The sequence below is a fragment of the Cajanus cajan genome, chromosome 3 (genome assembly GCF_000230855.2).
Source record: "Cajanus cajan strain Asha chromosome 3, NIPB_CcT2T_4, whole genome shotgun sequence".
NCBI lineage: Eukaryota > Viridiplantae > Streptophyta > Magnoliopsida > Fabales > Fabaceae > Cajanus > Cajanus cajan.
Genome location: NC_138519.1, coordinates 81119147 through 81144244, shown reverse-complemented (window position 1 = coordinate 81144244; position 25098 = coordinate 81119147). Strand labels below are relative to the sequence as shown.

Sequence of the window (25098 nt, the reverse complement as noted above, 5' to 3'; positions counted from 1 at the left end):
TTTATTTCACTCCATTCTTACCAATTGTTCCACCCTATCCCCCTTCTTCACGTGCTTTACCATTTTTAGTTACCTTTTGCTTAACATGTTACACTCTAACAGGTCAATAATTATTTGTTTTTTAACCCTTGAATTAGAGAAGCAATACAAAGATATTTATTTTAATAATTAATCAGTAGAAAATAAGATTAAAAAGAATCAAAATGAATGCTTACGGTAGAGATTAATTTTGTAGTTTATTCAACAAAGTTACATTAGAGACAAATATTAACTGACCACGTAGCCTTTTATATCTTGACGACTATGTCCAAGTGCATTCATAACTTGCAAGATATTGAGTGCCAAAGAAAATAATTCATTAATCCTTGTACTGAATAAAGAGCCCCATCTTGGTATGATCAGAAAGTGATGAACATCAAAATTGAAGATTCAAATTACGATGATGGGGCGCTCTCTCCAGAGACGGAGAGAGAGGAGAATTGAAACGCAACAGATAACGCTCAAATCGTTACTATGCATGTCTCCTAAAAAAATTACAAAAATAAGCCATTATTTATTTCAGTCCATTCTTACCAACTGTCCTCCCTATCGCCCTTCTTCACGTGTTTTACCATTTATAGTTACCTTTTGCTTAACATGTTACACTCTAACAGGTCAATAATTATTTGTTTTTTAACCCTTGAATTAGACAAGCAAAATTTCATTTTACTTAAAAATAAATTACAAGTATCAATTAGACAAGCAATACAAAGATATTTATTTTAATAACAGGTCAATAATTATTTGTTTTTTAACCCTTGAATTAGACAAGCAAAATTTCATTTTACTTAAAAATAAATTACAAGTAACAATTAGACAAGCAATACAAAGATATTTATTTTAATAATTAATCAGTAGAAAATAAGATTAAAAAGAATCAAAATGAATGCTTATAATAGGGATTAATTTAGTAGTTTATTCAATAAAGTTATATTAGAGACAAATATTAACCGACCACGTAGCCTTTTATATCTTTACGACTATGTCCAAGTCCATTCATAACTTGCGAGAGATTAAGTGCCAAAAATAATAATTCATTAATCCTTGTACTAAATAAGGAGCCAATATAAAGTAAAATAAAAAAAATAACAGAATTTATAATATTTAATAAAACATGTTAGGCAAAATATTTAACTAAACACTGTCAAAACATCTAACCAAAAATAAATTATCAATCCATAAATCAGTCCAACCCTTCAACCTTCACCTGTTGAATCTGCTGCGGGTTGGGTTATGCAGGTTAAAAAATTAAACACCCAACCCACCAACCCGTTTATGGTGAGTTAACCCGCCGGATTCAATCTACTTTCAACGTTGTATGTATCTTTTTATCCTCAAGTCTGTACAACAAGAATTTGGATATACAGAAATAAGTCCCGCTAAACACCTCGGCTGATGAACGCATTCAAGTGAAGAACGCATTCAAGTGAAGAGGAAGGCTGACCAATAACTAACTGGTATAACTGAATTGACTTTTTCTTTTACAAAATGTTTGTCTATGTCACAAGTATCTTCCATTGGAGGCAATCCTTTTCCATCCATTGACATGACATCTCCAAATCCACAATTTTTCATCAATCATGTGACATTGGCATGGCTTCATTTATACATGAAAACACTGCGCAGAAGGAAACCTTTATAAAATGGCATATCACATCTTAATTTTTAGCAAAATGCGGCAAGTGATTATCTCCAGGAATACCTTAGTTAATGGTAAGATTAGTGATTTTACGAAAACCTTGACACAGGAGCACTCAGTGCCAAACTGGACGCACAAATATGAACCTTTCTCGCCTTTCAATCAATGCACCCACCTCCCCATTTTTATTGTCATAATCTTTCTCTTTTTGTTGGCACGATGCTTGGAAGCAATTCTCATCTTTCGTTTGGCATTTCGCATCGGATTGATAACAGCCATGAGCTTTTCTTCTTGTCTCCTCCTATTTCTTTTAGCCTTAAGGTTCTTCCTGATAAGGTTGTAAACTTGCACAAAGTTCTGAGTACCCAAAATATTCTCTAGCTTTCGACATGTGTCTTCTGCCAATTTCTTCACATTGTCTGGTAAAGAATAAACATGCTCAGTAATATGTCAGCAAACATCAATAAAAGCGAGAGAAGAAAACTAAAAATATTACACAAGTTGGCTTGGTAAGATAAAACTGGAAAAGGTAGAGTAGAAACAATTGAAAATATATTAGAACATTAGGCATGTCTAGCCACCCTCACACCCCACCACCAAAAAAAACTATGGACTAAGAAAAGACATAAGGAACACAGAAGGTAAAGAAAGTCTAGAACAAGATATGGATGGATCAGGATCCTCCCTCCTGTTAATAACATGAAAGGATTACGTTATGAGAAAGACACAAATTATAGCAGGAATAACAATTATTTATGTAGGTTCCACCGATTTTGTTTTGGCATCTTTTTCTCCCATCGGTAACTCGAGAGAATTCTGATGTATCCGTTTAAAAAAAAATTCAAAACTCAATTAGATCCAACCATTTGTGGCTACCTATCACAAACTTGGAATTTATCTGCTACCTACTAGACAAAAAATTAAGGAAATATAAGAGAGGAAACAGAAATTTAATTTGCATTTCTACATTTTCTAATTAGAAATACCAACCAGTTACAACTTTTCCAGCAAATCCTTCACAAACTTTATATAGAGGTAATAGGATCACATGTGCATAGCATAGGCAGTCATCCTGACTAATCTGCGCCATAATATTCCCAAAACTGTTGAAGACTATTCTCATCTGCATTAAACAAGAAAAGCAGGAAATAATATTATTCATAGGCACATTGATCAAGACAAGAATGCACATGCAAAGAGCTTGTGTACCAACCTGAATAGCATCCATTTGAAGAGCAATTTTCCCCATTTTCCTGAGCAATAATGAGACTAGTACATGTTGGGCGTTATCAACATTCAGCTGATTGTTGTCTTCATATATAGAAGACATAATAGATGATGACATGAATATGCTTCTTCCTTTTCTTGAATCAAGCAAGTCAAACGCTTTAAGAAACCGGTCCTTTTCTTGTTGCTCAAGAGTAGACCAGAATGCAGGGGGATCTATACATGCATTTTGACCCATCAAAGAATGCACACCACATATAGCAAAGATGATATTTTGGGTCATCACGTTGCTGTCAGCATCATCTATAAGAGGCATTTTCAATTGGCAGCAAAGAGAAGTAGCTATTAAATATAATCTACTTGGACTCATAATAAAATAGCTTCTTAAGGAACTTTCATGATTTTCTCTGCTAACATCTGTTACATGTGCAAAGTATAGAGCTATGAGGCGAACTGATTTGTTACGTATCCATGAATGTGGATGCAACAGCATCTCACATACTGCTTCCCATATATCCTGAAAAGTATGTACAAAATATTACATGTCAGTGTACTAGCCAAGAAATGTGGGAAATTAAAGACTGGCAAGTTAAATGGTTAAGTTTGGATTTTTCACACATTAGTGCTTGTAGAAAGGGCAGGAAAAAACTGTATACAATATGGAACTAAGAATCATAGCACAAACTATTTGGATTATAAAATTTTAACTTATATTTTCCCTAATATTGTTAGATCATCATAAAACTATTGGAGCTTCCACACAGCAGAGTAAGTTTACAGGTGAGTTATTACAAGACAATGTATCAGAACCTTGTCATTCCTTTGTTCTTAACAATATTAAAATTGCAGAACAAGGGGTTGGATCTATGAACTTTTCTTGTTGCAAGCCCAGAAATGCTTTCATCTGAGCATGTTAAAGAAATAAAACCTTGCATTAACAGTTAAAGGTTTTAGTTTTTCCTATTAGGAAAAACCCAGGTTTCACATTGGATTGAGTTAGGTCAAAACTCACATTTTAGAAGTTCCAATTAATTGCCAAATATCTCATTCTATCAAAACACAAAATCAAATAACTTCCGTACTGTAGAACTAATGCTCTGGCAGAACCTGTCAAATTAAAGACAGAAAATATCCGTAATTCAACTCAAATTAGTTATAGGATGCCAACATCTCAGTATCAACTTCCGTACTCAGCTATTTGCATCCCTTTCATGCTTTTTCTAGCCAAAGCCAAAAACCCTTAAACTATGTATGCCAAAGTCCTTTATCTAGCCATTTCAATCAGTCCGCCCCTATCTATCACATTGCATCAAAAGCATATAAACATATTTCATAGACTAACATGTCATAAGCAACACATTTATACACATTTAATATCTGAATCCAAATCCAAATATATTTAATAGACACAGACTTACCTCAAGATCCTTTGTAAAGCAAAAGTCACAGAACTGATTAATCATCTTTTCTAACATAACAAGAGAATAGTATGCCTCCTTCCAAAGGGGAATGATAGATTCAGCTGAAAAGCCCTCTTGTTTATTCGTAACTGCATCTATGGCAGAATGCAAGATGCAATTAGTCACAGACAAGATGCTATTAGTCACTGGCAGAATACAATTTATATGTTTATGAAATCCTTTATCTGTGGGATAAGGCTTTGATGTTGTATGAAATCCTTTCTCTATTACCTCAATCAGCAGCCCCAAAACCTGTATCAGCAATTTCAGCAGTCAATGTAAATGATGCAGACAGGAAATATTAAAAATGTTCTATGCTAGAGCAAATTTTATGTTTAATGCTGTTAAAAGAGTTGGAATTAAATAAAACCCAAAGAATATATTGTTTCTTGATTCTTCTGGTGAGGTGACTACTATTGCAAATCTTTGTTCCTGTTTCAGTTAGGCTTAATCCACTATTCTAACAGTAGTGAAAGATTCCATTCCGACAAAAACCCTTTGAAATAACAAAGCTGCTATCTAAACTCTAAGATCAAATATTGCATTTGAGAAGTAGTCCAGAACAAGATTAATTCTAATGACTAATCACACTACACAACTCTTTCTTCAATGAAGTGATTCTACTTAGAAAACAGAAGCCCATCTAATGTAATGCTCAGCACATTGTCATTTGGAATTTTTTATTGACTGTTAGGTGTGTCATCCAAATTTAGAGACATTTTTTCCATCATTGATGTAACAGGAATACAGAAATAAACATTTTATGCCAATGTAACATCTACTCTATTCCTTGGAGCATTTGGTCAAAAAGAAATGCTGTATTTCCAGCAGTTCTTCCAATCCACATCTATGGGACAAGATTGTCCTCTGTTGCTTTAGGGGAAGTATCATTTCAACTGTTTCCTTTTTGCGCCTCTTCCAAATTTCTTTTGCCCACCTCTAATGAATTTTTTCTTTAATAAAATATCTTTCTCTATGAAAGAAAAAAAAAATGTGATTACATTATATTGAACTGGATTTTCAGTGTTAGAAATTTAATCAAACTGTGTATAGTACGGTGATCACAAAAGATGATATCTTCACACAGGTCAATACTTGGCGTCTTGGGGTCACTTTGAACATATAGTTGTGCATAGTGTAAATGTGCACCTGCACAACTGTCTAGAGTGAAATACGGATTTAGACTGTACTCTGAACATTCTCTAGCCTTAAAAACCCTAAATAACTGCTAGACACAATACAAGGCTGGAATTCAATAATTCATATGACAGCTTAAAACTTTGCACCCATCTTTACTATCTTCAAAAGCTCCACTGCCCAAAAATATTTAATATCCTATATAAACCCCTCCTCCAGAGGATACAAAACAGAAATGATAAAAGCGTAATCATCCCATTCCCCACTATGATAGAGACAACAAGAATCTAATACCTAAGAACAGCCCTCCACATTCCACTTTTTTATGCCACAGCCTTTCCCGTGTAGCCTCTAAGTCAATAGAAACATCCATTTGCTGTCAGCCAAGCACATGTAATCCATTTTGCAAGACTATTACTCGCAAAACTCCATCCATTATGGTGAGAAGCCTTGTACCAACTAACCAGATTTTCTACTGAAATGCCAACTGGCCAACTTAATCCAAACGTCTAAATAGCATAATGTCAAAATCAGACTGACCAAATACCCCATAAAGTAGCAGACCCAGATAAATTCCGTTGTTACTTCCTTATTATTGGTCAAACCTGAATCCCCCCTTCACCTATCTATTGAAAAACACTTTCTACACATCAACATGCCCTTGGCCAATCTGCTAATAATCTAATACATCCAAAACTGTTTTGGCAATCCCACACACCATCCACATTTAGGGCTGCAAAAATTATCATAATACCCTAGGACCAGAAATAAAAATTTAATTAAAGTAACAGCCAACTAAAGACAATTAGTAATTAGCCTTATATAATTGTTTTTACAAAGGATACCACATAAGCATGATATGGTAAGATCATGGCACATTACAACTTTACAAGCAAACCCAAAATAAATATCAATATATTGAAATGACATATTATTGAAGTTTATGCTTTCTGATAAGTTTATGGTTCAAAAGACATTTTAGAGAAAATTACCTGAGCACCCGCACCCCATAGTTGCTGCTTGTCACCCAAATACCAAGAAAGAGCATCCTCAAGGATGGATTTAAGTGAATTAGGACTAACAGCACTAATGAGCTTCTTTATAGCCACCCCACTCATAGAACGAACAATATTATCATTATCATTGACTAAGCAAGCTACTAAATGGACAAATAAAATGTGTGATTGTTCATCCAAAACACTTCTTGGAAATTTGACGATAATAGCATGAATCATCTCAAGAACAGATTCCCGTCCAGTTGAATGCTCATACCTGTAAAGGATTAAAATATCCACAGGTCTAAAATCAAATCTATGAAAAAGAAAATATAATATTAATAACCAAAAAAAAACTATGCTGAAACACATGCCTCAAATTTGAGAGCAGGAAATCAAGATGTTGTAGCAAGCGCTTCTCTGACAGTTGATAATCAAGCAGAAATTGCAACAGAATTTTACTGCATTTTTTGCGAATTGATTCCATTTGACTTGTCACCATCAGTTCAGCAACCCTAGTAACAAGATCATATATCTCGGGTACAACCAGCTTGCGGCTGACAATACCCTTTAGAAGTGATAGGGCCACCAAAGATGGATTTTTTTCAAGATCCAGAAATATAGGAAGCTGAACTAGTAAATTTATTTGATCTGAGGAAAGAGAAATTTTAGTGTTCCTCAAAAGCACAGTCAGCAAAGTCAAACATGACTGCATTAATGGACTGCTAGAGTTCATTGAACCCTGGGCAATATCCAACAGAGCAGCCTTTACTCTCTCAGCCTGTAGTTGAAGGGATGGCAAAGGCAACTTTACCAATATAGCTAGGCATCCAAGGGATGTAGACAAGATATCCTCATACTTGGAGCATAAGCCATCACATAATACCTTGACAAAAGGGTCTAATAAGGATAAAGTATTTTCATCTTTTACGCCCTGTTTCATACTCTTAATACGTTTATGAAATATTTTGAGACCAAACACTGTAATAAGGTGTGAACACAATAAGCCTTTAGCAACTACATGACCTGTAGAAATTCTTTTGGTATTACTACGGCTGTCGTTACCTTCCAATTTCGACAATTTATTCTTGTGCCAACCAATTTCATCTTTAAATCCATCTTCAATGATGCCATAAATAAAGATAAATAGATCAGTCTGATCTACAGAGGGATTGTTTTCAATACCAGTAGCTATATGATGCAACATATTTTCCAATTTTCCTTTTACACTTGATGTGATGTGCTTCTGCAAATGAGCAGTCACTGGTGCAAGGAGTTTCAGAGCATAGGTTTTGAATGTTACATTCTGGGCCACCAATTTCAGGCTTTCAAATGATTTTTTCGTCCTTGTTTCTTTCATTTTTGAAGCTATCTTTTCCACCTCCTTTTGCTCAGCAACATCTCCAAGAATGTCATTCTCTATCACAGAAAGCAGATCCTCCAAACAGTAATCTATCTTTCCAACACCTGCACTTGAAAGACACTTGGACAAAATAAAATTGAGTGTGTATCCCAAGACATGAAGTTCATATCCTCGCTTCAAGGTAGATTGCAAAGCCTTGACAATAAATTGCAAGTATTCCAATCCAAGTTCTTTTAAACAAGTAGCCAATGCAGACCTAGCTTCGTCACGAATGCTTTCTAGATGACTCTTCAAGAAGTTTGAAATTCGATGAACAACAGTTGGAAGATACAAGTCCATCACATCACCTGGAAGTAATTTAAGTAGCTTCAGAGCAGCAAGACTAATATTTACATTGACCTTTTCAGAATCAGAATCCAGCAACTTTTGTATCTTTGGAAGCACAATTTTATACAGGCAAGTCTGTATCTCTTTGTTCTCATCAGTGTCAGTTATCCCTATGTCAGAAACTCCATCCAAAGATTCCATAGATTCTTTATTGTAAGGAAGTTCTGGAAAGTGAAATTTATCCAAAATATAGCAAATCAGGCGTATAAAAAGTTTCTGTTTGTCTGGACTACTGGATGCACCCCGAAAACATCTGATCAATAATGCATAGTATGACTTCCATCCCATCTGACCAGCTACAGATGCAATGGTCTCTATGCATGCATTTTTCATATGTTCAGCCGATCCTTCTTTCTCATCGAACAACATGTTGAAGAAGAGACGCATGAACATTTTCTCAGTGATGAACTGGAAGTAAACAATAAAATAATTAAATTTCAGTAACTAGGAAAAATACTTCAATTCGAAAGGATAAAGTTACTACCTCTGAAAACTTGTTCATACTGATAACATTTCGAAACCATGACAATGCCTTGACTCTCTTGCGTATCTAAAACACCAAAAATACTTAAATGAGATGTTCTGCAAGCATTTAAATTACTACAACAGAACTAAAGAACTAGAAAATGAATAACAAGATTTAAATTTGATAGTGTTTCTGATTATAATAAGCAAAGGCAGAAGAAAGTTGCTTCATTAAACATTTAATCAGAAAATCTTTGGAATAAAGACATACCACCGAGTCCGTTATATTGTCAAAAAAATTTACTTCACCATCCTCGTTGCACAAGACCATAAGTGATTTAAGGTTTGCCACTTCAGGAAGCTTCAACACCATTTGATGTAACAATTTTATCCATCCCTGCAACAACATAAACCAGTATATAAACATAATGGAATATACAAGTACAACTACTTAATTATAATTTAAGTTTGCATTTCCAGTTAGTAATTAGCTTAGTATCTATCTGTCAGTTTACTATTCACATTATCCTTGCCATGATAAAGACTAGGAATGGAAACAAATTGCCCACTTATGTGAGACAATGTGACGTACAAGTGCTTCCCCAAAGGTAGACAACTAGACATAGGAGAAAGTCCCATCTATGTGCACATATATGCCTGAATTTATATAACTAGAAATTGATACAGTACCTATCGCTTAAAAATGATTTATAACTAATGTTTACCAAATACCTTTTTAACTGAAAGTGATCCATCCATCGCATCTGCCATATGCTTCAAGAGAAATTTCTTTGTTATACGCTGGATGCAAGATTTTGTCCAACAATTATCAGTTTTTTTCATCAGTGACAACTGTACTTCACTGTTTCCTTCTTGGCAGAGGATGAGAGCAGAAAAATCAACAAAAGAGAGCAATGAACTGTGTGCACTACACATAAAAGTTGTTTCTTCTGATGACATGTCATGCACACAATGTGATAAAATAAGTAATGCATGCTCCACTTGAACGTTTCTGAAGAAATCAGTATTAATGACACTGTAAGCATTTAAAACAGCATCATGGTCAAGCCAACCCAAAGTAGATGTTGCATTCAGCTGACGAAGAAGTTTTGCCTGCATCCCAATAAAATAGCAAAGAAAAAATTAAAGAAACGTGAAATGTGGAATGGTTGTTTGAAAGAAATATGCACTGATCAAAAGAGACAGAACACATATTACCACTGAGAGTACAGATGCATCAGAAGATACAAGAGAATCAAGAAGATCACATATTCTCAATCGCATATCCAACTCAGCCGAAATATATAATGGAGATACAGCACTTAGAATCTTAGTGGTATTTCCATCTCCTAGTATCGGTATAATATTTTGAATGATTTGCAAAATTTCAACCCAGACATCTACAATATAACCAAAAGAATTTCAATATTAATGAAGAAATTAAGTTCTAAAAAAGGCAAAGGATGAAACAGAGCAAACGTGGATATATGACTTTTTCTCACCAGAATTTTGAGTTTTCTTTTCCAAAAACAGAAGCAATATGTCCACAAATTGTTTTGCCAACTCTGCCTCCCTGATGTACTTGGGTAAAAATTTGAAAATTCTTATCACTGTCTCCCCAGGAGATCTGATCAGCTTTCTGAAGAAAAAAAAAGCAAAAGATTAAGCGCTCAATTCCTCATTATCCTACAAGTGTTTCTACGTAAAAGTATGCAGTTTCTTCTATATATAAAATGCAATCAGAAAATACGGCATCTGCCTTCTCATGTGATAAAATTATCATGTCCACACATTTCCTAATGTCGGTACTTTTTTTTTTTCTCCAAATAATCTGATTGAGTTGATCAACCCTCTGCCTCGTGCACTAGAAACTTCCAATTACATTATGCAAAGGTGTTTTTTCCACTTGCAATACTAATCCTATTGATAAATTTTGAAGATATACTGTTTACCTCCTTCCTATTATGAGTATGCCTTTGTATAGTCTTTGTCCTCTATTTCTACACTGTCTAGGACCAACTTCCTAATAGCAGAAGGCACATAACTGATTTTATATCCAACACGCTCCCTCACATTGGGGCCTTTAGCTTGAAGCGTGGACAAAGCACAGGACCACTACCTTGTGCATGAGGTCAACTTTTATTTAGAAGAATGGAAGCAACAAGGAACTCCAAACCACTTGGTCATAAAGACACTAATATATGTTAAGGACCAATTCACCTAAATGGCTTAAGTTGTTAGGTGAAGGCACATTGATTGGTTCATTCTCTAATGTATTATTCGGTTATACCACGTACAGGTAAAGCCCTGTTCTGTCACCAAGAAAAAAAATAATAATTGCTTAACACACAAATGACCCATTATCAGTTTTCGTTCAGATCTATATTTTCAACATTGATCGAGATGGATAAAATGATTGTCTAAAGGCTCTCCCTAGATGAATGTATTTGACCTTGATTATGGAGATCAGAGATACTTAGTCACATGTGAAAATTATTTTTTTGTTTGCCTCCTGCTCCTTACAGTTAACATCCATAACTGCCCCCGTATCAACCAGACTATAAAAAATTCTTTTTTGCACAGAGAACCATGGGGTATTGCATCATTGTTAAGAGGTAACTTTATTTCATGGAGAAAAATACAAATGCCAAACCCAATACCCAATGCAGAGGCCGAGTATTGAGTTAATAGAAACATGCACACTTGCACAGTCAAACAAATTAATTCAGCAACTAAAATTATGATAGCTCAAGCAAATAGAACTAAGATACCTCTTGATTGCATTATCACTTCCAAATAAACAGCACATGCTGTCCATCAGTACTTTAATATTTGAAAGTAAAACTCCTTGGGCAGAATTGGCTTCATTAAACTGATTGTCGAGGATTAACAAGTTTTCAACAAACTTTAGAACACAAAATATAACAGCTTCAGAAGCTGAATGGACAGAGACTATGGAAAATATATCAGGTACAAGACTTTCTTTCCTGCTTAATAACTCTACAAGTTTGTTGTTTGCACTCATAGCCAGAAAGCAAGATAATAGTGAACTTGGTTTCTCACTACTAGCAGCCTCCAGTTTGAATTTATCAATCAGCGGTTTTACTGCAGAAAAGAATCTGTTCCATAAATCAGGACTAAATTCATGATCTTCATACTTATTGAGTACAAGGGAAATAATTTTCAGGCACAGAGATCTCATATCCTTCAGCTGGTTCATAGTACCACTGATCTGCAAAAACAAATTAAAAAGTAGAAAATTGAATAAAACAGACAATAAACATCAGAAGAGGGAAAATTATGATTTCAATCAGTAGCTCAGTGAATCTACTTTTAGTTGCCATCGAGCAACATGAATGAAACAGCAAACCATCAAAACAAGCAACATAGGAAAGAAACTATCACTGCCACTAAAACATCCACAGAACACAACAGATTGATAAACAATATATATATTATAGCATTATACCAAAGTTCATTTTTTTTCAAACACAAAGTGCAAATTACTAATTATGCCAAACTCTACACTGACAAATTCATTCTCAAGTTCATTTAGACAGATCACCACACATGTAAATTTGCATTCAGCATGAAAATAATAATACCTGGATTTGGTTTGTTGGCGCACTGTTCTCCCCAAGAGAATTTGAGCTAGTGCTAGAATTGCACTCATCTGAAGGAAGCTCATTCAAATTTGCATTGAGATTTGAAGTGCAGCTCTCCAATAACCGAACAACACATCCCACCAGTAGATCAAGAAAAGGCCTAATATGTAATTCATCAAAAACCCCAACAATGTCTTCAATGACATGCAAAAAACCATATTTCTTTTTCCAGGATAGGTTTGCTATATTGTCCAAAGTAAAATATTCCAACAAAGCCGCAGCTTCAAATTCATTAATGGAACCTCTAGGTAAAGTCCAAAACAAGTTAGCAGGCCCATCAGTTTTCTTCACTATTTGCAAAGGCTTTATCAGTAACGCAAAGAAAAGAGGCAGCTCTACAACATCAAGTCCAGCAATGAAACTCAGAATAGCTTTCCGATGACAAATGCTTGCTTTCTGACAAATGATAAGATGACAAATGATTAGTCTACAAAGTAAAAGGCAGATGAAAAGCATGTGCGACAAACCAAAAAATAGGATGACAGAAATATAAAACAACAACAACAACAAATTCAAATTGGTATACCTTTCGAGATGCAAGTCCTTTCAACTTTCTTACTTTCGGCATCAAAAGACGGATAACTAATGGGACAAGATAAGCCCGGTGGCATTCTTCAATTATTTCAGATTCTCTTGATAAACTCCATGTTGTTAGTTCCTCCCTTAAATTTTTGGAACTAATCAAGTTTCTTAAATGCTCAATATATGGTAAAATGTAATCATCCTTCCAGATTAACAGGCAATCCAAAACCCTCATTTGTATTTCAGGATCATTTTCTTCTAAAAGCCTGCCAAATGACCAAAACAGAAAGGAAAAAAACAAAGATATATGATTAAAATAGAAGACCATCTACATAAGTTTATCTGAGTAACTGGTGAACAAAACATTGCAGAATGAAATGATACACAATTGATTGCATGTCAACCTATTCTGCAGAACCTCCTTAAGAAATTCGCTGCAATAAAGTGACTTTGGATTTTTCATCAGCTTCAACAAGTTTAACCATTCTTTTAAGACAGCCTTCCACTCTTTCCCTTTATAAGCATGAGAATCAAACAATCCCACACTGCAATTTCATTTTGCAAAGGATAAAAAATTGTCAATCAAGGTAGAACATAAGAGATTCACAAAGTTCAATGTCATGTAACATGAAAGGAATAAAAAAATACAGCAAATTTTCACCTTGCAAGATCAAGAGTGTTGTATCCCAAAAACTTAAAAAATAGAGGAATGAATTGCCGAGAACGAGGTTCAATAATACTTGGAATTTTATGCAAAGCTTGCAGCAATAATGCCAATATTGTTACAGGTGGTGTGCTATCAGATGCATGATGGACAAACAAATTGAAACAATCAAGAAGACCTGAGAAACAAAATCAACTTGATTACCAACCGTGCAGCTTTGCTGAACATTAATATAATCTCAAAAGTCAAGCTGAAATGGGAACCTTTCCCTACAGAACACCTCCAAAAATAAAATAAAAAATAAAAAAATTGTTATTTTGTTTTATATTGGGAATATTAATGGTTAAGAATTTTAAATTTTTTGAAAAAGAAATTACAAAATTTAACATATATCAATATTTTATTTGAGTTAATAAAAACTAAGCTAAATGCAAACTGATTAAACTAATTATTAATTCACAGAATATATTAAACTCAAGTCAAATTTAACATATATCAATATTTTATTAATGCAAACTGATTAAACTACCGATTATATATAAAATAGTTCCCAACACACCAATGAAATCCTGTACACAAAAAAAAAATGGAGGACAGAGGAACATAATGTATCATGTTAATGAAGTTCAAACGTACCAGCTGGCTTATCAAACAATGCACCATTGATACCCCCGTGCAAGTTACCAGAGGTATGAAATGTTGTTTGGCACCTTTCTAGGTAATCAATAAGGCTATCCCATACACGTAAAAAATGTAGGCTAATCAAGACAGCAATACATTCTAATACAGGATTCCATAGGGAGCTAAATCGATTATTCAAGATGCCAAACAATCCATTCAAAACAAGTGGCACATAAACATTAGGAGTCCTTCCAGCAGACAGTTCCATCTGTATCTTGGAAATCAATAGCTGAATGCTTCTACTCGTAGAAATTGAAATAGGAGTTGTTTCAATGGAAAGGAGACACAGCAGAGCCTGTCGTTTCACCAAAATACACACTGACATACTGAAGCTTAAGTTAAAAAAATGAACAGAATATAAAAGAGAATTACATTATTTTTTGCGCGATCTGTCCTGACACTTGGAGAAACCTCAAGTTTCCTTTTCTTATCAGCTGGCTGATCCACTGAAGAATTTTCCCAACCCAAAATTTTATAGTTACAAAGTATTTTAAGAGTCGCAATGCGAATCTCCTTGTCTGAATGATGCAAATTATCAGCAAATGTTTCCACTGCATCTGCAGTGCCTTCCTCAAGCTCTGGATGATAAATTCCACAGCCAGTGTCTTCCAATGAACTGTAATGTACAAGTGAGACCATTACATGAGTACAAAGCTATAACTACAGATAAACCTATTGGCAAAATTGACTACTAAAGAATAGAAGAGAGTAATACACCAAATTATTTCTTGAGATTATGCAAAGTGATCAATTTAGTCTCTAAGATTACAAAAAGGCCATTTTAGTACCTGAAATTATCAAATGACATACATTTTAGTCCCTAAAACTACCAAACAACAATGGTCATTTTAGTCATGAAATTACAAAAATAGATGCTAAAACAACTAACCACTAATGTTTGGCAATTTTAGGAGCCAAAATGAAATTTTTATAATTTTAAGGACTAAATTGATTAGAACTTTAATTTAAAGCAATCTTATCAAAACCGGACTGATGATCGACTCGGTCAAGGCACTACGTCAATGATTCACTGGTTGAATGAATCGATATATCGTTAAATATGATTTAATATTAACTATATAATATAACAAACACTTTATGTCAAACATGTAAAAAAGTTATAAATTGGTGTAGTGGTAGATCACTTGTCATATATCCAAATGACTAGTGTTGCAGGATTCAGAAGCCAGAGGAGTTCAATCAACATTTGACTCGGTTGATAATTTGGAAGAAAAAATAAATATAAAAAAAGTATGTGACCTATTTGGGTCACAGTGACTCTAAGGTCATCGCCCCAGTCAAACCAGTTTACACCAATTCTAGGGCATTTCCAATCAAATAAGTGGCTCAGACCAGTTAAGCGGCCAGTTTCCAATTCAATAGGTCAAATTGGCCGAACTGAGCCGAGTTTGATAGCACTAATTTAAAGAACTAATTTGATCTACACTTAAGTGGAAAACGATAAGAAATGTCTAAAGCAGTTTACACCAATTCTAGGGCATTTCCAATCAAATAAGTGGCTCACACCAGTTAAGTGGCCAGTTTCCAATTCAATAGGTCAAATTGGCCGAACTGAGCCGAGTTTGATAGCACTAATTTAAAGAACTAATTTGATCTACACTTAAGTGGAAAACAATAAGAAATGTCTAAAGCAATTAACTTTAACACAGGTTCCCTACCCATACTTGAAATCCAAATAATCAGCAACAGCCAACAACACTTGTGAAGATGATTTGTATCTTTTTGCAAGACATAAAAACTTTCCAGTTTCATTGACTCCATGGTTACTGTTGCGGCACAATCTGTCGTAAGAACTCAACGCAGCACCTATAATGCTTTCCCAAGCCTTTTTAGACATATCCCCAATATACCCTGCAGATAAAACAGAGAAAGAGCAAGAAACAAAAAAATATAAGAAATTATATTTTCTATTTTAATCATGTACAGAATTCAACTGCAAAACATGCAAAATAGAAAATATAGTTATAAGATTAACAAATACAATAATCCAAGTGTAACCTCATAACCAGGTATTTTTTCCTTAATATGGTCCAATCTGATTCAATATTATGATAGCAAACTCAATTTGGTCAAAACACAAATGAAATACCAGATAGACACAAGGTTCTACAAGATTGCTCATCAGATTTGAAACTACACAAGAATGAAGGAATACCAGCTTTAACGGTCATAAGATGATCTACAGAATCCACCAGCTCCACCATCAAGGATGGATTGGCATCAACTATAGACATATGAGAATAGCAGCTCACAGCTCCCCACAGCAGTGCCAGCATTCCTTCATCAATTTGACATAGTATATCATCATGTGCAATATCATTTATTTTCCCCTTCCAACAGCAGATTGTCCCTTGCAAACGACTGCATATCCTAGCCAGTGGTGCTTCTTTACTTGTTCCATTCACAAAGTCTGACTTACATTTATCTAATTGCATTTTCTCACAGAAAGATTGTAACAAATGTATGACCGCTTCCTCAGAAATCTCCATCAAATCATCAATTGCACTAAAAGAACAAGTCATAGAAGTCAAGTATATATACGTCCAGTATTAAACAATAATTTGATCATGTGCACACACACACACTCAATTTTGAGGTTACCTTATAACATTACTACTGAAATGAAGTAAACAAAGATCCTCCTGTAGCAGTTCTCTAATGAAACGCATCAAACTGTAATCCAAGTTCAAATATGTTAAGAAGGTATATAAACAAGCTAAAGAGAATGTCAATATCTCAATTGCACTGTTGCAGTCATTACCTTGAGCTTCCTGATTTAATAATTGAAGGTGATTTAAAAACCGGAGCCCACTGGAGAGCACACACTGATATCATTGAGTCATTGCAATTACGGAGCCCCTTGAGAATAGCAAGCATTAATTTCAAGATTTTATCAACTAAATATATATCTTCCTGTGACTCAATAACTCCATGAGGTTTGATAAATGCCTGCACAAGCAGCAGAACTAGTTCCAGCATAGGCTTATAATCTGCCAAAAGTAAATGCAATAAATATATGTTCTCTTAACAAGTGATAAAAATAAGCTAAATAGTACCAAACAGGAGTACAAAGGTTCAGTCCTAAAGTCCTACTTTTGGGAAGGGGATAACCATACATTCCATGGCCAAAGGTAATAGTCTTATACTCCTTCCCAAAAGTACCAAAAACATTAAATAATAATTTTTAAAAAAAACATTGACAGATTCCCTAAAAAAAACTTTAAATTCAAATTATTTATCAAAATAAATTTATGATCAGCTCAATATGAAACTGCCATAGTTTACTAACTTTGTCAACTGGCTCAACTTAGCTGAACATACCAAAAGGAAAAGTTCAGTAACAAAGTATTGCAACTTACCAGACACCTTTTGCCCATTTTGAATCTTTATAGCTGAAACAAGCACTGATAAAAGATGTCTCAAGTGCCTGACATTTCGAGTATTAACACATTCATTTACTTCCTTATATAAGCAATTCCAGACCAAATTCAACTCCTTAGACTCCATCTTCTCACATAGTTTCTTGAAGACAGATTTGACAATTTTCAGAATGGTCATTGAATCTGAAATAAAGGCAGGTAGAGATAACAAACAATGTGATATAATACATTACAAATCAATCACAATATTATATCTATATATAGCCAACCAACAATAGACAATGGTAAAGGAAAAATCAGATGCCTAAAAGAGAAGATGACTTGTCAGAAAAATCCCATGAGTTCTAATAAAGATTATAGAGAAATTTACAAGGAATATACAATAACAGAAGCCTTATCCCTCTAGGTGAGGACAAAAGAAAATTGCACACCACAATTAATTACTGGTTAACTTTACAAAGTTAAGAATGCTTCAGTTTCTGACTTTCAATTCAAAAGAAATCAATTTGCATTGGACATCAACAAATTCAATTTTATTCTCATTACAGTAAGCCAAAGGCTTAACAGCAGCAGATCTGAAGCATCTCACTGGACATTGTTAGAGCCAAAATGAGGCAATTTAAGCTATGAAAAATGTCTATTTTCAAATGAACAAAAAGATCAGTCAATAATCATATATTAATGATGATTGTATATCACTGTTACTGATACCAAGTAGCATAGTAGCCACTAATCACTCAAATGAACATTTCAGCCCTTGATCAAAATGTCATGAAAATAGAACCAAAATAGAATTGCTCTTTTAACCGGAGAACAAGCTTACTTTGGTCAGATTTATCACCAATAGGATAAATTGCTTCCCTGGTCAACAATTGTAACACTCGCTCTGCTTTAGAATGGAACCTGGATGAGTAACCTTTCATAATATTATAAAGCAAAACTTCAACACCTGATTCTCTACACAGAGATGGCTTCTTCACTGCATCATCAATTACTCTTCTGATTCCTGTTCCATTAAACAATAGTGGAAGTTTTGCAGCCACGCAAACAAATCGATAGAAGCATAATTACACAGAGAGAGATTATACTGGGAAGCAACTTACTACCTCCTCCCTATATATAAGACCCTTTTCACTGTTTTGCTTGTCCTTTTTTATAAGAACCTCTTCTAATTGTTAGTTACATTAATTATATCTTCTCTAAAATTAATTAACAACTCTTTTATACAAAAGGTAATAAATGCTTGAAATTAATTAGATAAAACTGTCTTATTAGGATTGCAGAAGATAGATAAACACATAGATATCTCTCTTTCAAACATTAATTAATTAGGTGGGAAACAATTAAGTGGAAAGAGAGATGGTTAATTTAAGAGATGTAATAGTAATTTTGTAAAAGTAGTTTAAATTATTGACAAATTTAATGCTCTTAACTAAATTAACTAATTTTCTTAAGGAGTGTAATTTAATTGAAAGGATCTCATAATTAGAGATGGAGGTAGTATTTAACAAGCCCTAGAAAATCAGGGGAATTAATTAAAATTGGCAACAAAAAATAATCAACATGCATACCTCTTTCAAGCTGCTCATCTGGGGCATTCCTCAAAACAAATGACATTGCTTCGGCCATGAATTGTTGGATGTATTCTTTTGGATAGTACCTCAGTTTTGATGTGACCCTTGAAGAATCAAAGTCAGGAAAAAAAACAAAATTAGAAACATCAGATTTTTAATTCAGTGCCATGTTGAAGGCTAAAATAAAAAATATAATCAGTTGTCCTTCGAGCCTAACTAACTTGGTTCACAAAAAATTTTGCAAGTTCCATGTAAAGGGCTTAACAATCCTTGATGCAACGTCCCTTTTCCCATTCATAAACCCTAGCAACATTACCTTAGTACCCTTAAACATAATTTGATCAGTTCCAGTTTGTTTTCTGGAAATTTTCCCCACTGTTCCATATAGAAATGCACAGCATTGTTAGAAGGGCCAATCCACCCCCATTATGTTTTTCGTATTACAGGCTGAGCCTGGTGGATCACGTATACTGAGGTGCATCAAGTTGCAAATAAAAGGTGATATGCAGCTTGAGCAAAGCAAGTGATGCAGCAAGGTAACCATTATTTCAAAATTTTGGCAAAATGCCTGTCATTCACATTTATTGACACTTCCAGCCAATGGGTACAAAGAATAATTGAATATATTAAATCTATATGACCCAAAAAAGAAAGGAATAACACAACCACAACCAGTCAGCAGTGTACCAAGGTTTTGATGCGAGTTTTACTTTTATTTATGCTTTATCTCCTTTTTCAAGCTGCCCTACCCGTCTTCCATCTCCTACAGCTAAAACACACAGCTAGACCAGAAACACCATTTGAAATTGTTTTAACACTTACTAATCTTATATTTTTTGTTCCCAGTTCTATATGATTTATATACCCACAAATTTTCTTTTAAGGCCAGCATCATATTAAAATCAATACTAGCCCCCAATTATCTTGCTTTTCATTCAATTTTCAAATTCAGCTACCACTTTATGGCTAGTAGTCTTTAGGCTTAAATTAGGGGCCATTACATGTTTGCACATCGTGTCTCTTTAATACCATATTAAGATTTTACTACTTTGGTATGACAAAAACTTACTTTGAAGTCTCACTTTTGTTCAATTTAAATAATAGTTTCTAGGATTTTCGCCTCAACTTGCTTTCTGTTTCATCAAAAACTTGCTTATTTAAAAAAGGTATAAATTCTATTAAAATAATGAATCCTAAAAATGCATAATCAAGGAAGGCAAAGATTACTCTCAAATAATTCACTGATCAAATGAGATAAACTAAGTGTAAGTGCTGCTTAAAAATGCTCAGTCTTAGTGCATTTTTAATCTGATGCAAATTAAATTAATCCTTTGGATTTAACAAAGTGGTGCAGATAATGGCATAATCTGATGCAACTTGCTTTCTGTTTCATCAAAAACTTGCTTATTTAAAAAAGGTATAAATTCTATTAAAATAATGAATCCTAAAAATGCATAATCAAGGAAGGCAAAGATTACTCTCAAATAATTCACTGATCAAATGAGATAAACTAAGTGTAAGTGCTGCTTAAAAATGCTCAGTCTTAGTGCATTTTTAATCTGATGCAAATTAAATTAATCCTTTGGATTTAACAAAGTGGTGCAGATAATGGCATAATCTGATGCAACTTGCTTTCTGTTTCATCAAAAACTTGCTTATTTAAAAAAGGTATAAATTCTATTAAAATAATGAATCCTAAAAATGCATAATCAAGGAAGGCAAAGATTACTCTCAAATAATTCACTGATCAAATGAGATAAACTAAGTGTAAGTGCTGCTTAAAAATGCTCAGTCTTGGTGCATTTTTAATCTGATGCAAATTAAATTAATCCTTTGGATTTAACAAAGTGGGGCAGATAATGGCATAATCATCTCAGAATTTCAGGGTTTGCAGAATAATTAAGTTTATATGGAAATGAAATAACAAAAGCTGCATGAACCAAACTCAATCACTCACTTGAGCACCTCTGATGGGTTGCGTACTAGATATTTTTGCAGGTACATCATAATGAATGACCATGATGTGAAAATCTGCATTAAAACAAACATTTTTAAGATTTTACACTGAACTAAGGAAACTACCACAGAAGAAAAGAACACAGCCCATAAGAAAATTTTCCAAAATGACAGAATATACCTGCTCAATGATATCTGGCTCCCTATCACCACCACTCTCTAGAAGAGATACTAAAGAATCAACAATTCTTGGCAGTAGCCTAGGAAAATCCATATCCACAATGATAAGAAAACCATGTGAGCATTCTCATTAAAATATAAATGTGCAAGAGCTACACAAAATTTGACAATTCAAACAAAGGAAACCCCAAACGAACCAAATATAATAAAAGTTATAAGCGACTTACGGAACAAATTCCTCTAGGAGATCCCTAGATAAAGCTGCAATTAACCTGTAAAAAACAAGGTCTTGAGATTTATTGGCAACAGCTGTAAAACAATAGGACACAAGGGAAAAAAAAGCACTGAAAGAGAGAACCAACTAGGCATAAATTAACCAAGTCCAAAACTACCAGTACGTTAACAGTAAGTACAAATCAGTTTTATGAAAAGCAGCTTGAACCAGCCGATCAAACAGTTTGATCAAGAAAAGGTATATAATTGGTCTGAGTTTGATGCTGGTTCAGAATTGTTATGGAACTAGTGTAACCTAACCAATCAAACAGTTCCAAGTAGTGACATTTTAAGTGAACCAGTGTGTTGGGAATTTTTTGAGATTTTTATGGTATGGTTACTATGTTATTAGTGTGAATTTTTTATTTTTGAAAGTATGAAAATTGCAAGTTATGATTTATTTTGGAATTTGTAATATACACCAGTTCAATTCGATCAATAAATCATTGGTCCAACCAGTGACTTATTAATCTAGTACTCTGACGAAGTTGATAACTAGTCCAAGTTTGATAATAATAACACTGGTATAAATCAGAATGTAACAAAATATAAAACTATTCAATATTTACTCCAGTATCTAAAGCCCTAATTAGTACAGCATACATATACAGCTTGACTCTAATACTATAATTAATAAAACGCAATAAATTATCACAACTGAATTCAACCACTCAAAAAGAATCCCAAATCAATCAATTAATGTGCACATAATTCTCTAGATAATAATTGGTCCTGATAGAAAAGTCAGGTATGTGTCAAAATTGTTGTTATTACCATGAATGCAAGATTTACAAAAAAATAGTAATATAATTTATTATGACCATTTCATTATGTAACACAATACAATTCCGAATCAAGCAAAATGAGGTAATCCATAACTAGCACACCTGAGAATTGGTTCAAGGGATAGCCTTGCTTTCATGTGCAACCTAGAAAGAAGCTTTGAGATTAAAGATTCCTTGTGCAACAGCACCAGGGGCAATGTTTGTGTATAAGGCATAATCTCTTCATAAAATGAAATGAAATCCTCGGCAGTGTTCAACTCCTGTATTTTGACAATCAAGAGCAAATAATTAATACCAACTACAAAGTACCAAGAATGATTGAGATAAAGTAGAAGATCATGCCAGTAACAAAAGTCAGCAAAAATAACTTTCTCTACACATTTTTTATCCTACAAGAATCAATTCCGGGTTAGCATGCAATTCCCTCTCACCTATCATTGTTATCATAACAGCAAATAAAAAATTGTTTCATAAGTAAAGCAAAAAAGAGAGGAGTTGTATATATTATAAGGCATACCCTCCATTCTATAAGGCAGTCTCTGAAAAAACAGGAACCCTCAGATGGCTCGGCTTTAACCTTCTCAAGACTTCGATATACATTGATATCAATATCATCTACTCTCTCCGAGAATGACTTAAACTGCACATTCAGAATTTTTTTCAAAATTAGAAGAATAGACGAGAATGCCGAGCAAATGATACAAAAGAGCATATCAGGGAACAAATTCTGAACGATAACTTGTAGCTACTTAACAATGATTTAAAAAAATTAAAAGCATATCGATTCCAAAACAATATAAATTTTAACAAATGCGAGGTTTAGGGTTTTAGCAGAGCCGCCAGGTTACGAGACGCAGAGGATGCAGAGAAGAGAGAAAGGAAAGCTTACGACAAAACGACGGCGTCCAGGGGACTTGTTGAGAGACTTGACAGCTCGAGCATGTGAAGGGGTGGCCATGTTCTGTCAAGTGTTGCAGCTGCAGCTGCAGAGATGCATAGAAACGAAGAGAGAAATAGGAGGGAACAAAACCCACTCTGTTATCTAATGTCAATTTCCTCTCTTGGACCAGCCCAGCAACTTAACCTAGTCCCACCTCCAATTTACAATTTTTCTTTTAAATTTCTAAAATACATCTATTATTTATCTAATATATAACAACATTTTCAACTTTAATTTTCATATATTAAATACAAATTTTTATCTTGTATAACAGTATTTTTTAAAAAAAATTCTTTAATGAGAGAATTAAATAATTCTTTTTAATTTTTTATCTAATTTAATTTTTAGGGTTTAAGGTTTAAGGTTTATTATAATTTTTATTATCATAATTTTTTATTTTTTTTTTGGCTGGCCCCAAGATTTAACGCGGCTGCATACACAAGGCAGGATTCGAACCCCTGACCTTGCTTAAAGGTGGATCAACCCCTACCGCTAAACCACACGCTTGGGATTTATCATAATTATTTATGAACTAATTAACTTCTATATATATAAAAAAAAATCACAATCTTATACAATAGCATTTTTATGAATTTTTCCTTTGACGATATAATTTTTAGAAATTTTTTTACCTTCATATCTAAATATCATAATTATTTATAAATTAAATTTTAATATTTTAAAATAATTAATTAATAAATAAGAATAATTTTGTGTTACAATATAATTATTTATTATAAATAAAGATATAATTTATATATTTAAATTTTTATTTTTTTTTAATTTTAATCAACTTCTATAGATAAAAGACAAAATATTATCTTATGCAAAATTATTTTTAAGAAATTTTTTTCAACAAAACTTTTTTTATGAATTTCTTTTAACTTTATATCTAATCATCATAATTATTTATAAATTAAACTTTAATATTTAAAATAATTAATTAATATATAAAATAAATTTGTACTGTAATATAAATTATTTATCGTTAATAAAAAATATAATTTATAAATTTAAAATATATATTTATTCAAAATTTAAATGTAATTTATATATTAAAATATGATATTTATTTATATACATAATTTATTTTAAAATAATTATATATAACGCACATTAAACATATATATTGCATATGCTAAAAAAAATAGCTATAAAAAAAGGGTATGTCATGTAAATAAATGTCATATCACAACATCATATTAATTTTTTTTCCCTAAATTTTCAATGATTTTTTATTCTATTTTTTCATTCATAAAATTAAAAGTTATCTATATGAAATTCAAAATTGAACTATAATAGATATGAAAAAAAAAGAAGAAGAAAAAAACTAAATTATAAAAAAATAAATAATTTTAAGAAAAGAATTAAACATGTAATATGCTAAAATACTAATTGTAAAAGAAAATATGTTACGTAAACAAACGTCACATAACAATCCCATATTCATTCTTTTTTCCTAAATTTTCAATGATTTTTATTCTAGTTGTTCATTCATAAAATATAAAAGTTATCTATATGGAATGCAAAATTGAACAATATTAGTTATGCAACAACAAAAAACTAAACTAAATTATCTAAAATTGAATTCAACTAAATTATAAAAAATAAATGTTTTTAAGAAAATAATTTAACATATACATTATATATACTAAAATACTACTTATAAAAGAAGGTTATATCACGTAAGAAAATGTCATGTGATAACACCATTTTTTTTGTCTAAATTTTCAATGATTTTTTAT

The 25098-nt window shown here is 33.0% G+C and overlaps 1 protein-coding gene across 4 annotated transcripts; it reads right to left on the bottom strand.

The window, feature by feature from the left end:
* Positions 1–1052: 1052 nt before the first annotated feature.
* LOC109808066 (ARM repeat superfamily protein) lies at positions 1053–23473 on the bottom strand. Of its 4 annotated transcripts, XR_002240545.3 has the most exons (32): positions 23303–23473; positions 22931–23053; positions 22516–22673; positions 21583–21627; positions 21357–21435; positions 21177–21250; positions 19217–19323; positions 18469–18651; positions 17625–17828; positions 17027–17255; positions 16867–16938; positions 16421–16770; positions 15924–16116; positions 14617–14860; positions 14200–14539; positions 13561–13741; positions 13304–13444; positions 12904–13165; positions 12318–12773; positions 11484–11944; positions 10215–10351; positions 9931–10112; positions 9445–9825; positions 8984–9109; positions 8732–8797; positions 6872–8655; positions 6495–6774; positions 4324–4617; positions 2892–3422; positions 2669–2801; positions 1742–2097; positions 1053–1657 (listed from the first exon to the last, which is right to left on the bottom strand). XR_002240545.3 is itself a non-coding variant. In XM_020370885.3 (31 exons), exons 1-31 carry the CDS (start codon positions 23369–23371, stop codon positions 1841–1843), a joined length of 8142 nt encoding a protein of 2713 aa, XP_020226474.1. In that variant the 5' UTR covers positions 23372–23473; the 3' UTR covers positions 1053–1840. The 4 variants fall into 4 exon arrangements, 3 of the variants coding, with proteins under 3 accessions (XP_020226474.1, XP_020226475.1, XP_020226476.1); XM_020370885.3 differs by having other exon boundaries at positions 1053–2097; XM_020370886.3 differs by having other exon boundaries at positions 1053–2097; positions 15930–16116.
* Positions 23474–25098: the final 1625 nt, after the last annotated feature.

Bases quoted from the DNA above. Each gene is read 5' to 3' on its own strand.
- LOC109808066 (XM_020370885.3), bottom strand. From the start codon at position 23,371: ATGGCCACCCCTTCACATGCTCGAGCTGTCAAGTCTCTCAACAAGTCC. The intron at 13,445-13,560 runs GTGAAAATTTGC...ATGAAATTGCAG, and splicing joins AACACTCTTGATCTTGCAAG to TGTGGGATTGTTTGATTCTC. The intron at 9,826-9,930 runs GTAATATGTGTT...ATTGGGATGCAG, and splicing joins ATGCATCTGTACTCTCAGTG to GCAAAACTTCTTCGTCAGCT.